The sequence below is a fragment of the Lupinus angustifolius genome, chromosome LG09 (genome assembly GCF_001865875.1).
Source record: "Lupinus angustifolius cultivar Tanjil chromosome LG09, LupAngTanjil_v1.0, whole genome shotgun sequence".
Taxonomy (NCBI): Eukaryota; Viridiplantae; Streptophyta; class Magnoliopsida; order Fabales; family Fabaceae; genus Lupinus; species Lupinus angustifolius.
The window spans coordinates 12895758-12909338 of record NC_032017.1 but is presented as its reverse complement, the minus strand read 5'-3'; the positions used below and the strand labels follow the sequence as shown (position 1 = coordinate 12909338).

Sequence of the window (13581 nt, the reverse complement as noted above, 5' to 3'; positions counted from 1 at the left end):
AAATGACTGATTTGTATATTTGTTTAAATTAGCTAACTTTTTAATGTTTCATTCATGTGGAATGCAAGTTGTTTGATTTGGTATTTGGAAGGGAAAACAAATGATGAGGAGGAGTGGTGCTGGGAAACTATAATGGCTTATGTGCTTTTTTCTGTGTATGTTGATGTAGATATCATTTCATCCACTTCAGCTCTAGGTAGGTAATGGGATTCAGAAGCTTTTTTAGGACATTTCTTCCCTTGCATTTCCTTTTATAATTCAGTTAAGTGTTATAATGGGGAATACTAATACTCTAGTTATTGGTTGTTCAAATTGCATATGAAATACTTGTCATTGATTGCATACAGTGGTAGATCTTGATGTAAAGATTAGGGGATAACAATACTTAATTATAATTTTAATTAAGATGAGTAAAAAATAAAGAAATATATATAATTGTTTAAAAGTTTCAAAATAACATATTAACTATAAATAACAATAATAAAAAATTAAACACATTAAAATAAAAATATCCATTTATTTAAAGTGTCTTAAACTCATCGGTGATTGAACTATATGTAAAATTTTCATTTATTTCCTTTTCACTATAAATTAACCTATTGTTTGCAAGAAATTTAACTTCTATCTTATTATATAATTTTGTTGGTTGTCTTCATTGCTGAAAATTTTGTAATAGGTATATCATAATACTTAAGATAAGATCAATAACTCAAGAAAGTATATAATATACATTTACGTTCCTCATATTGCTTGTCAAAGTTATACTTAATTTAGAGATGATTGAGGTTTTTTTAAACATGAATAACTAACGGCAAGTTGGACTATGTATATCATGAAAGCCAAACTTGCATGAAAGAGGGTAGATATTCACACGAGCAAGAGCCTTAGTAAAGATATCTACAATCTGAACTTTAGTAGAAATAAGCATCAAGTGAACACACCACTTAAAACCTTTTCTCTAATTGAGTGACAATTAATTTAAATGTGTTTTGTTCTTTTATGAAACATTGGATGACATCAATATATAAAGGGTAGAGTTTTTTATTTTTTTTATTTTTTTAAACAAAGGGCAAAAGAGCCCCACATATATCAGAATAGGAACATGAGTACAAGTAGGAGTTAGTTAGAAAATCTATAGTTAGGAAGTCCTAATCTATTTCTATTAAAGTCCTCAACTATGCTACAAGGAATTTCATTCCACCAAGTAAATGATCTAGATCGAATTCCATAGCTAGCAAGTCTATCTGCACAAGCATTTCCCTCCCTATGAATGTATGTGATCCAGCAATCCATGGACTCCATCAAAGCTTTGCATAATCGCCATTTGTTCATGAGCTTCCAAGGAATGTTAATTAAGCCATTAAACATTTGAGTAACCAACAGAGAGTCACACTCCAACTAGATATAATTCCACCCCTTTTGATTAGCAAATTGAATTGCCATCAATGCCGCATTTAGTTCTGCAAATAGAGCATGTTGAGCATCAAACAAATTAGAGAAACCTCCCAAAAAGTAGCCGTTATGGTCCCTGAATATGGCTCCCCCTCCGGCTAGACCCAATGCACCATGAGCAGCACCATATGAGTTTATCTTTATTCTGCCCCTAGGAGGAGGGTACCAGATAATTTCCTTAATGCTAGGAGCTTTCCTGTAGGTAATTGAAACCTGAAGACTTGTCAAGATTGAGAAGTCATGAATAGAAGAATTGGCAAAGGATTTTGTTGAATTGCCAGATAAGGAAGTTGCTACTTTGATGCTGCTGATAGCTCGGCTAAGAAGAATGTTTTTGTCTTCAAATCTACTCTTGTTTCTGCAATGCCAAATATTGTATATGGAATGTATGACAGCAGAGGTGAACACGTCTTTAAGCTGAATACTCTCATTCTTATTACTGTTAAGGATGCCAGAGATGGAGGATGAATTGATATGGAAACCAAATGTGCAGCTTACCCAATTTCAAATATCCTTAGAAAAAGAACAATGGAGAAATAGGTGTTCAGAGTTTCCTCACTATTCTTGCAAAGATTGCACTTAGAAGCCATTGAACAACCTCTAGCCTTCATATTTTCGTCTGTAGGAAGTCTATGCATAATCAATCTCCAAGTTGTAAAGGACTTGGAGGAAGGAATGTATGAAGACCATATTTGTTTGCACCAATTCATCTCCTGGGTAGTAGAGAGGATATAGTTAAAAGCCTCATTGAGGCTTAGCTTACCATCACTGGATTGTTGCACACCATTCTGTCTTTGTTATTAGAGATGTATATATGCGATATTTGGAGGGCAATTGTTGGAAACTTGGTAGCTAACTTCTGAGCAATTATCCAGCTTGAGTTTGCAGTGAAATCAGCTACTGAAGCCAGCAGAGTAGAGTGTATTTCAGGTGAGATGTTGAGCAAATCAAACAGAGTTCTCCTCTACCAATTGTCTGTCCAAAAGTTGATATCCCTGCCATCCCCTATTGTTGGATATTGCAAGTTGCATATTGGCTTTAATACTTGGCCAAATTGATGACTTATACTATTTGTTAGGATTTCCAAATCTTGTCCTGAAGAAAGTTGCCCACTCTTGATCAGATGAGAGCCTATCCCAGGCAAGCTTTAGCATAGCAGCCTGGTTTATCTTCTTCAGGGACCTCAAACCAAGCCCCTCTTCCTTAGTATTAGAGCAGATTTTTGACCATGCAACTGTGACCAACTTCTTTACCTTGACATCCCCTAACCAAATAAAATTTCTGATGCAGGAGTCCAAGTGTTTTAATAGCTTAGAAGGCCAGCTATATATGTGAAAGATATATATCAGCATGCCATGTATTACTGATTTTACAAGCTCAACCCTGCCCGTTATTAATAATGATGAACCTTTCCACTTAATTGAGTATTTTATCAGCAATGTCCTGCAGATGACTCATCCTAGGCTTCCCTTTAAAAAGAGGAACACCTAGGTATTTGACAGGGAGGCTGCCCACATGAAGCTTAGGTAAGAAGCCAGGTTTGCTATTTTCCTAGCATAGGCATTAGCTATGTAGAACTTGCATTTGTTTGTATTCATGCTCTGACCAGAAACTTGAGCGTAGTCAATGATTAATTGTTTAAGAGCTAGCAAGTCTCTTTTAACACCTCTATAGAAAATTAAAATATCATCTGCATAAAGAACATGAGAAGGGGTGAGTAGATTCCTAGGGCCAACAATAGGTTTGATCTTCCCAGCCTCTAAGAGTTTTGTGATTCCTCTGCTAAGAACCTCTTCAGTCAAGCAGAAAAGATGGGGAGATAATGGATCCCCCTGTCTGACCCCTCTTTTGCAGCTAAAGAATCTTATGCTCTTACCACTGATATTTATTGAGAGCTTTGAAAATTGGAGTATTGTGTTTATCCAGTTGATGAATCTCATGTTGAAACCAAATGCTTTTAGAGTGTCCAACAGGAAATTCTAGTCAAGTGTATCAAAAGCTTTCCTTATGTCAAGCTTGATTGAAATGTTGCCACCAAAGGTTTTGTGCTCTAGCAGATTGATTGCCTCAGAGGCTATGCAAATGCAATCTTGGATGGATCTGCCTTTGATAAAGCCTCTATGTTGAGGAGAAACAATTCTAGCAGCTATGGATGTAAGCCTATCAACAATAACCTTTGTGATTATTTTGAACTGGAAATTTGCCAGGGCAATAGGCCTATAATCCTCAATCTTCTCAGCATTAGAATCCTTAGGAACTAAAACCACACTATTGGAGTTCATGTTTGGAAGGATCCAACCTGAATTGAAGAATTGGTTAACTGAGTTGCATATATCCTTGCCAACTATATCCCATTATGTTTGGTAAAAACCACCACCAAATCCATCTGGGCCAGGGGCACCATCCCCATTCATTAAGAACACATCACCCTTGATTTCCTCTGTAGATGGCACACAAGTCATATAGTTGTTCTCTGCCTCAGTTACTAGGCAAGGTATAACTTCACTAGTGAGGGAGTTATTAGTAGTTACATTTAGAGAGCCAAATAAGTCAGTAAAAAAATTCAGAGCATCATGACCAATTTCCTCCTAATCAGTGATCACCTCCTCACCAACCTTTAAAAGATTCATGGATTTGGAAACGTGTCTGATTTTGGTAACTCTATGGAAGAAACTTGTGTTCCTGTCACTATTAATGTGCCAATTCACTCTAGCTTTCTCCTTCCAAAAATCCTCTTCCATATTCAGAGCAATGAGAAGGTTTTTTTGAGCCAAAACGTCTTGATCCAAATAATCATTGTCCTGGCCAAGCTCATTGATGCAATTCTGGATTGTGTGAACCTCATTCATAGCATCTTTCACCTTTTGGTGAACATTGCCAAACACACACACATTCCAAACTTTGAGAACAATTTTGAGTCTTTTGAGCTTAGATGCCAATATGAACATTGGGCAACCATACACCCTAGCTCTCCATGATTCCTCAATGACCCTAATGCAGTCAGGGTGCTTCAACCACATTTTGTGGAATATGAAAGATGATATTCTATTGTGATCAGAATTGTTAGAGCATAATTGGATGGTGATCAGAAGAGATCTTGGGGAGAGTACAACAAGAGACCTGTTGCCAGTTTGAGATCCACTCCTCATTACAGATAGCCATATCCAGCCTCTTCTCAGTTAGAGTAGGGCCCATTCTATTGTTAGACCATGTAAACTCAGCACCCCTAGTGATTAGGTAAATAAGCTCAACATTATCAGAAAAGGTTTTAAACTCCTCTAAGGGAACTCTAGATGGAATTCTGGATCCCCTGTACTCATTAGACCCGAGAATTACATTAAAATCACCTATACAGTACCATCAGCCAAGATAAACCTCCATGAAATTTGTATGTTCAGACTAAAGAATCCTTATAGCTATATAATTAGTGCTTGCATACACTGCAGAAAGGAAGAAGTTTTTGTTCTCAATGGAGATAGCAATAGAAAATTGTTGATCTGTGGAGGATATCACAGTAGGAACAAGGTCTTTGCTACACAATCCCCATAAGGGTGTGCGACAAGTGTACTACATATGTCTCATATTTAATGGAGGTTCCAAATATATTTTTACTTATACAATTAACTTTATCTATACTAGAGTGTTGACATGCACTATCATACATACCAACCGCTTTCTATCATTTATAATGTACATCTTGTATGTCATTAATATCAACTATAATATTTTAGATTAAATATTTATAATCTACAGTTGAATTTATTCGATTTGTATAATGTTCAATTTAGAAAATTGAACATTCATGTTCTACATTCAAAACTGATACTTATAATGTAAGAAGAAATAGTTAACCAAATAATATGCAACATATATTGGTTGGAGAGGAACATTGGTTATATATGGTTTTTTTGGTAAAAATTAGAAAATAGTGAGGGCAAAATAGGGAGAACCACAAATTACACCGTGGTGGGTGGTTATTTTGAGTTTTACCTTTATAAGTAGTATAGATATGATAAGTATGTTATTATTTTTAAATTTTGTTTTGTTATGCTCTATGCATAAATTCGTTCAATGTCTTGTTAATTGCAATAATCATTGTTTTATATTATTATATAGTTGTTGTATAATTGAAATAAGGGTCTCCATAGAGTAAGAAACATATGAGATTGTTTAATGCTCATTAACTAGATGATCTCATACAAATATATTGGACTCAAATCCCAAAAGGTAATGATAATTAAGTCCAAAAAAGTATATACTTCGTTTTTACATTTCTATGAGATACCATTAAATTATTTGCGGCCTAATTTTTTAACACATTAGACCTACAAAATATCAGGTTGATACTACTTCCAAACAGTTAAGGTCAAGTCTAACAGAGAATAGAAAACCACTTCGAAGACTACCTAAGTATCCACGCTTCTAACTTTCTGATGTATAAGAGGAACTTCAACAGTGGAATTCATAAAATAAGGAAAGATAAAAGCACAAGAAAATAGATTGTTATCCAACAAAGAAATTAAAACAATATTCCAATAAAAAGAATGGTGCATATGTATTTCATTAATGACACATCATTCTTACATAAAAAACTCTATAGGCTAATTTGTTAGAAGAATATATTTTTACTCACTTGAGTAAAATATTGTGTATTCACTCCCACATAAGTACATATCAAACATTACTTTTGGAGTTAAGTAAACTACAAGAATCCCAATCTTAACCATATTGCGGTGCATGGAATTACAATTAAAAAGGAACTTCCCTATTGACTACTTTTAAAGTCTGAAATAAAATTAACGCATGCAATATACATATCTTCAAAAATTAGGATCATACAAATAAACTAAGAATTTGATCATTTCAAAGATGCAAATTGCCTTGGAGTATTTGCACGACTGTATTGTTTCATCATGGCAATTATCAGAGCTGTGTAGGATTGAAGGTCGCATCATGGTAACTTCTCTATATTATTCTAAATATTGCATGAGCACTTACGTGTGGTTAGTAATTGGTTGCAGACATTTTGGTAATTTAATATTCAATGTACACAAAATAAGGGGATCAAATAAAATTGAAGCTCAGATGATCATAGATTTCATCCATTTTGGATGAAGAGGTGATAAACCCTCTACACACATGATATTTTCCTCACAGCTCGTAATGCTGCACCAGCAAGGAATCAAACCCAACCTTGGCAGGGTACTATCCTACCACTATACCACTGGTGCTTGTTGAGTATTAGTTCAAAACAGAACATATTGATATTAGAAAATAATTGTGCCACTTCACCACTATGCTAGTAGTAATTTTACTTATTTTGAGCCTTGAATTTTTCATATATTGACCTTCTATATTAAAAAATAGATAATGATCATTGATGTTATGAAGTTTGAAACAAATTAGAGTAATGTTTATAACATAAATATTATTGATAAGTGTCAAATTGATCATATTTTATACACCATATTTTACATCACTTTAAATANCAGCCCCGAAAGCGCAATGGAAAGTCAATATTAAGAGTTGTTGTTTTTCTATTCTAGCATTGTGATGTTTTAACTTTTTTATATAATCTTAAATTTTCGAATTCTTTAAAATTAAATACACAATTAGACTTTATTTTTCAACAATATCATTATTTATTACTCCACTTTTTCACCCCTTATTTCTTCATTTCTTTCAAATGTAGTTTCAATTTCAATTAAATATGATTATACTAGTCAAATTGTATGAAAGTTCTACAACATTTAATAATTTTATAAACAATAAAAAACAAGTAAATGTAAGTATTATAAATGGTTGAAAATATGAATTGTATTTGTACCTATTCCAGAAGAGTGTCCACAATAATATAACAACAATGAAAAGGGATTCGACATTAATAGAGGTTCAATTTTCTTTCTTTCCTAAATTGAATGTTACAACGTGTAAAGATATCGCATGTCGTTTTGAGTATGATGTGTATCAAAGAATATGGTATATCTTGATGAAATAATTGAATAAATTACAATCTTGATTAAGATATCAACAAAGTGTCATATTCTATTCCTTATGAGAATCTCAAATTTGAATGAGCTAATTTCTTAATATTCATAGGAAAGCACAATTTGGATCCACTAAAACAAGCTTTTGCATATATTTTTATAGCAGCTTCAGTGGTGTGCCCATGTCTATCCCAAAAGTAATATTTCTTCCGGTTAGCACATAATGATACTCCTTCTTGATAACAAGGCTTAGTTATATTTGTGAACCCTACACAACAATAAATATTTTCAGCAACACTAAAGATATGTAGGTGAAGTCGAACTTCAAGAGATGAATCCCATATAAAATTTAATTTTTAAGAACTTAAATGCCACTTACCATATCTTTTTGGTGCATTTCTTATTCTATTGAAGAAGTTGAAACTGTCCACATAAACAAACAATGAACCTGAGAGTTGCTTTTGCAACTTTTGAATCACAATTGGGAGTTTGTCCGAGGAAGGCTTAACCTTTCGATTTATAGTTTCATTGCAAAATTGAGAAGGGGAACAACCAAGTTGATTAGCGGTACCGACCACAAATTTCCTTGCTCCTAAATCAAATATTGTCTGCAAATTAAAAAAAATAAATAAACATGTAAGAAAAAATTTAGATGATCAAGTTTAGTCCATGAATATTTAATTTAAAATCACCTTTATTTTACAAGCTAGTTGTCCGAGGAGGTAATCTGCAAATTCTTCTGGTTCCATGTTTTCATGTTGGAAATAATTGAGAGAATAATCATTGGAACCAATAACGATTAGATATATGGATTTGGATAAGTGGTGCTTTAGTTTATCTTTACTCTCAAAATGTTTCGGAAGGTCTTTCGTCACAGTTGAGGTGAAATACTCAATTTGTTTGTCCAATGACAAACATTCTCCCTTCAGGAAAAATTAAGACAAAGTAAACAACTATAATTTTTCAAGATGAATAACAATATGCTGAATATATTTTGTTTCTCTCTTACATATTTGGTATCATTCAAGATTCCACATGCACCAGATGCATAGTTGACCCCTGCAGTTACTAGATACCTTCTAGATTCAGAGACACCCAAGTATGGAGGTGAAAATGGTAAACCCAACTTAATAGCTTCATAATCCAAATAGAAAAATAGTTATAATAATTCCTAAAACCATAATGTTGCTTTGAAAGTGCAATGGATGTGATGGTGACAATTATAGGTTCTATAAGTTACAATCAACCCTAATTGTATGAAAGAGTGCCCCGGGTAGATTAAAATGTCAAACTTACCAATAAGGTCTGCGAAGGTTTTGCCATTGGTATACCTGCCAGTGGATGTATTATTGAAGTCTATGCCGTAGGGAGCTACATTTGCCTTAGCTAGTGTTTTGAGATTGTTATTATTTCCCGCATCTAAACCTGAATCCCCAAACACATATAATGCTGGCACATGGCTCTTTGCACCATTGACTTTGGCATAGAAAGCTTGATAGGCTATACATGAAATAACCCAGAAAGCTTTGAAACTTGTCATTTCTTCTTATTTAGTTATTTGAAGATGTTGAATGTTCTTATAGTAAAGTACAAAGAATTTATAATGTACATTTTTACATCTCATAGTTGGAAACAAGTGTGGAAAACGTTGAAAACAAACATGAAAAACTTTGGAAACAGACATGAAAAACGTTAGAAGCAACGCACTTTCTTTGAAAAAGTATAATAGACAACGTTCCACAACCACATTAAGTCTATTATTTTAACACTTTCTCTTATTTTTTGGAAAAGAAAATGTCAAAGCTAAAATGACAAAACTTCGTATTTTTTTCTAAAACAAAATTTACCCATCGTTATAGTCATTAAATAAAAATAAAACCTTCACTACTAGGAGTAAAATAAGAAAGAAGAATTGCATAAAACATAAAATTCAAATGTTTTATTACCATCACGTATTCACCGTGACAATGCTAACTAATATTATAATAAAAAATCTTCATAAATATCCTAATACCAAAAAAATTGATTTTGTTTTAAAAAACTAGAGCAGTTAAAGATTAAGGCGACTAGAGAATTTGAACTAATGACAATTAAATTGGTGCATGGCACTACCAAGAGTCTGTAATACAGTGGCATGATTTCTTCATTGACTCCAATATAGTCAACTAGGGTATATTGATGGTTATCTTGACTTGTGGGATAGTTTGAAATTGTAAACATATAATTTTGCCCTTTCCAAACAAAAATAAAATGATAGTTTTTTTGTGGCTTTATAATTACCATTATTTTTTGTCCCTATGGATATCACAATAATTTTATGATTATTTACCCAATCTAGGTTACTTTGGTAATTTCTAGGATAAATAAAGAATTTGATCATTTCAACGCTGGAAATTGCCTTGGAGTATTTGCATGACAGTATTGTTTCATCATGGCAATTACCACAACTGTGTAGGATTGAAGGTCGCATCATGGCAACTTCTCTATATTATTCTAAATATTGCATGAGCACTTAATGCTGCACACCAGCAAGGAATCGAACCCAACCTTGGCAGGGTACTATCCTACCACTAGACCACTAGTGCTTGTTGAGTATTAGTTCAAAACAGAACATATTGATATTAGAAAATAATTGTGCCACTTCACCACTATGCTAGTAGTAATTTTACTTATTTTGAGCCTTGAATTTTTCATATATTGACCTTCTATATTAAAAAATAGATAATGATCATTGATGTTATGAAGTTTGAAACAAATTAGAGTAATGTTTATAACATAAATATTATTGATAAGTGTCAAATTGATCATATTTTATACACCATATTTTACATCACTTTAAATATTTAATCAACTCAAATGAATTAAATTCTACTAATACATCACTAAAAGTTATTCAATATGTCAAATGGGCAGCCCCGAAAGCGCAATGGAAAGTCAATATTAAGAGTTGTTGTTTTTCTATTCTAGCATTGTGATGTTTTAACTTTTTTATATAATCTTAAATTTTTCGAAGTCTTTAAAATTAAATACACAATTATACTTTATTTTTCAACAATGTCATTATTTATTACTCCACTTTTTCACCCCTTATTTCTTGATTTCTTTCAAATGTAGTTTCAATTTCAATTAAATATGATTATATTAGTCAAATTGTATGAAAGTTCTACAACATTTAATAATTTTATAAACAATAAAAAACAAGTAAATGTAAGTATTATAAATGGTTGAAAATATGAATTGTATTTGTACCTATTCCAGAAGAGTGTCCACAATAATATAACAACAATGAAAAGGGATTCGACATTAATAGAGGTTCAATTTTCTTTCTTTCCTAAATTGAATGTTACAACGTGTAAAGATATCGCATGTCGTTTTGAGTATGATGTGTATCAAAGAATATGGTATATCTTGATGAAATAATTGAATAAATTACAATCTTGATTAAGATATCAACAAAGTGTCATATTCTATTCCTTATGAGAATCTCAAATTTGAATGAGCTAATTTCTTAATATTCATAGGAAAGCACAATTTGGATCCACTAAAACAAGCTTTTGCATATATTTTTATAGCAGCTTCAGTGGTGTGCCCATGTCTATCCCAAAAGTAATATTTCTTCCGGTTAGCACATAATGATACTCCTTCTTGATAACAAGGCTTAGTTATATTTGTGAACCCTACACAACAATAAATATTTTCAGCAACACTAAAGATATGTAGGTGAAGTCGAACTTCAAGAGATGAATCCCATATAAAATTTAATTTTTAAGAACTTAAATGCCACTTACCATATCTTTTTGGTGCATTTCTTATTCTATTGAAGAAGTTGAAACTGTCCACATAAACAAACAATGAACCTGAGAGTTGCTTTTGCAACTTTTGAATCACAATTGGGAGTTTGTCCGAGGAAGGCTTAACCTTTCGATTTATAGTTTCATTGCAAAATTGAGAAGGGGAACAACCAAGTTGATTAGCGGTACCGACCACAAATTTCCTTGCTCCTAAATCAAATATTGTCTGCAAATTAAAAAAAATAAATAAACATGTAAGAAAAAATTTAGATGATCAAGTTTAGTCCATGAATATTTAATTTAAAATCACCTTTATTTTACAAGCTAGTTGTCCGAGGAGGTAATCTGCAAATTCTTCTGGTTCCATGTTTTCATGTTGGAAATAATTGAGAGAATAATCATTGGAACCAATAACGATTAGATATATGGATTTGGATAAGTGGTGCTTTAGTTTATCTTTACTCTCAAAATGTTTCGGAAGGTCTTTCGTCACAGTTGAGGTGAAATACTCAATTTGTTTGTCCAATGACAAACATTCTCCCTTCAGGAAAAATTAAGACAAAGTAAACAACTATAATTTTTCAAGATGAATAACAATATGCTGAATATATTTTGTTTCTCTCTTACATATTTGGTATCATTCAAGATTCCACATGCACCAGATGCATAGTTGACCCCTGCAGTTACTAGATACCTTCTAGATTCAGAGACACCCAAGTATGGAGGTGAAAATGGTAAACCCAACTTAATAGCTTCATAATCCAAATAGAAAAATAGTTATAATAATTCCTAAAACCATAATGTTGCTTTGAAAGTGCAATGGATGTGATGGTGACAATTATAGGTTCTATAAGTTACAATCAACCCTAATTGTATGAAAGAGTGCCCCGGGTAGATTAAAATGTCAAACTTACCAATAAGGTCTGCGAAGGTTTTGCCATTGGTATACCTGCCAGTGGATGTATTATTGAAGTCTATGCCGTAGGGAGCTACATTTGCCTTAGCTAGTGTTTTGAGATTGTTATTATTTCCCGCATCTAAACCTGAATCCCCAAACACATATAATGCTGGCACATGGCTCTTTGCACCATTGACTTTGGCATAGAAAGCTTGATAGGCTATACATGAAATAACCCAGAAAGCTTTGAAACTTGTCATTTCTTCTTATTTAGTTATTTGAAGATGTTGAATGTTCTTATAGTAAAGTACAAAGAATTTATAATGTACATTTTTACATCTCATAGTTGGAAACAAGTGTGGAAAACGTTGAAAACAAACATGAAAAACTTTGGAAACAGACATGAAAAACGTTAGAAGCAACGCACTTTCTTTGAAAAAGTATAATAGACAACGTTCCACAACCACATTAAGTCTATTATTTTAACACTTTCTCTTATTTTTTGGAAAAGAAAATGTCAAAGCTAAAATGACAAAACTTCGTATTTTTTTCTAAAACAAAATTTACCCATCGTTATAGTCATTAAATAAAAATAAAACCTTCACTACTAGGAGTAAAATAAGAAAGAAGAATTGCATAAAACATAAAATTCAAATGTTTTATTACCATCACGTATTCACCGTGACAATGCTAACTAATATTATAATAAAAAATCTTCATAAATATCCTAATACCAAAAAAATTGATTTTGTTTTAAAAAACTAGAGCAGTTAAAGATTAAGGCGACTAGAGAATTTGAACTAATGACAATTAAATTGGTGCATGGCACTACCAAGAGTCTGTAATACAGTGGCATGATTTCTTCATTGACTCCAATATAGTCAACTAGGGTATATTGATGGTTATCTTGACTTGTGGGATAGTTTGAAATTGTAAACATATAATTTTGCCCTTTCCAAACAAAAATAAAATGATAGTTTTTTTGTGGCTTTATAATTACCATTATTTTTTGTCCCTATGGATATCACAATAATTTTATGATTATTTACCCAATCTAGGTTACTTTGGTAATTTCTTGTCTTGAATTTTGGCTTGAATTCTTGTCCATCTTTGAATTTATTCTTTAATATTCAATTTCCTACAAAACTCAAAGAAAACTTGGACAAGAATTAGTAAAGAACTAATTTATTCAATCATGCAAAATTCACCTAAAAAGTGTTAATTTAAGTTGGTTTTCTACAATTTGCATAGGATAAAGTGTCATAAAATGATGGTGAAAAGTGCATACGTTTTGCAATTATCAATGTGCCTTGCTTCGTTGTTGGCCTTTATATAGTGCCAATGCTTGACACGCGTCCAAAACACGCTATTTTCCTTTCTAATTCTGACAACATCCTATGTACCCCTCCCATTTTTCGTGAACGCATATATCGTTATGCTTCCTGTTTTAATT

The 13581-nt window shown here is 32.5% G+C and overlaps 2 protein-coding genes across 2 annotated transcripts in view; both read right to left on the bottom strand.

The window, feature by feature from the left end:
• The window catches only part of LOC109356478 (GDSL esterase/lipase 7-like), a 19112-nt gene extending 10756 nt beyond the window's left edge, over positions 1 to 8356 (bottom strand). Inside the window, exon 1 of the mRNA XM_019599793.1 lies at positions 8132 to 8356. Within this exon, the coding sequence (XP_019455338.1) occupies positions 8132 to 8188 (57 nt within the window). The 5' untranslated portion in view covers positions 8189 to 8356. The remainder of the gene's footprint in view (positions 1 to 8131) is intronic.
• LOC109356271 (GDSL esterase/lipase At2g03980-like) lies at positions 8331 to 12388 on the bottom strand. Its single transcript, XM_019599596.1, has 7 exons — positions 12145 to 12388; positions 11858 to 11982; positions 11541 to 11771; positions 11228 to 11456; positions 8736 to 8939; positions 8481 to 8573; positions 8331 to 8362 (listed from the first exon to the last, which is right to left on the bottom strand). The coding sequence occupies exons 1-7, from the start codon at positions 12386 to 12388 to the stop codon at positions 8331 to 8333; spliced, it is 1158 nt and encodes a 385-aa protein (XP_019455141.1).

Bases quoted from the DNA above. Each gene is read 5' to 3' on its own strand.
- LOC109356271 (XM_019599596.1), bottom strand. From the start codon at position 12,388: ATGACAAGTTTCAAAGCTTTCTGGGTTATTTCATGTATAGCCTATCAA. The intron at 8,940-11,227 runs GTAAGTGGCATT...TTTCATGTATAG, and splicing joins AAATGCACCAAAAAGATATG to CCTATCAAGCTTTCTATGCC. The intron at 8,363-8,480 runs GTGCATGTGGAA...TTTTTCCTGAAG, and splicing joins AGGGGTCAACTATGCATCTG to GGAGAATGTTTGTCATTGGA.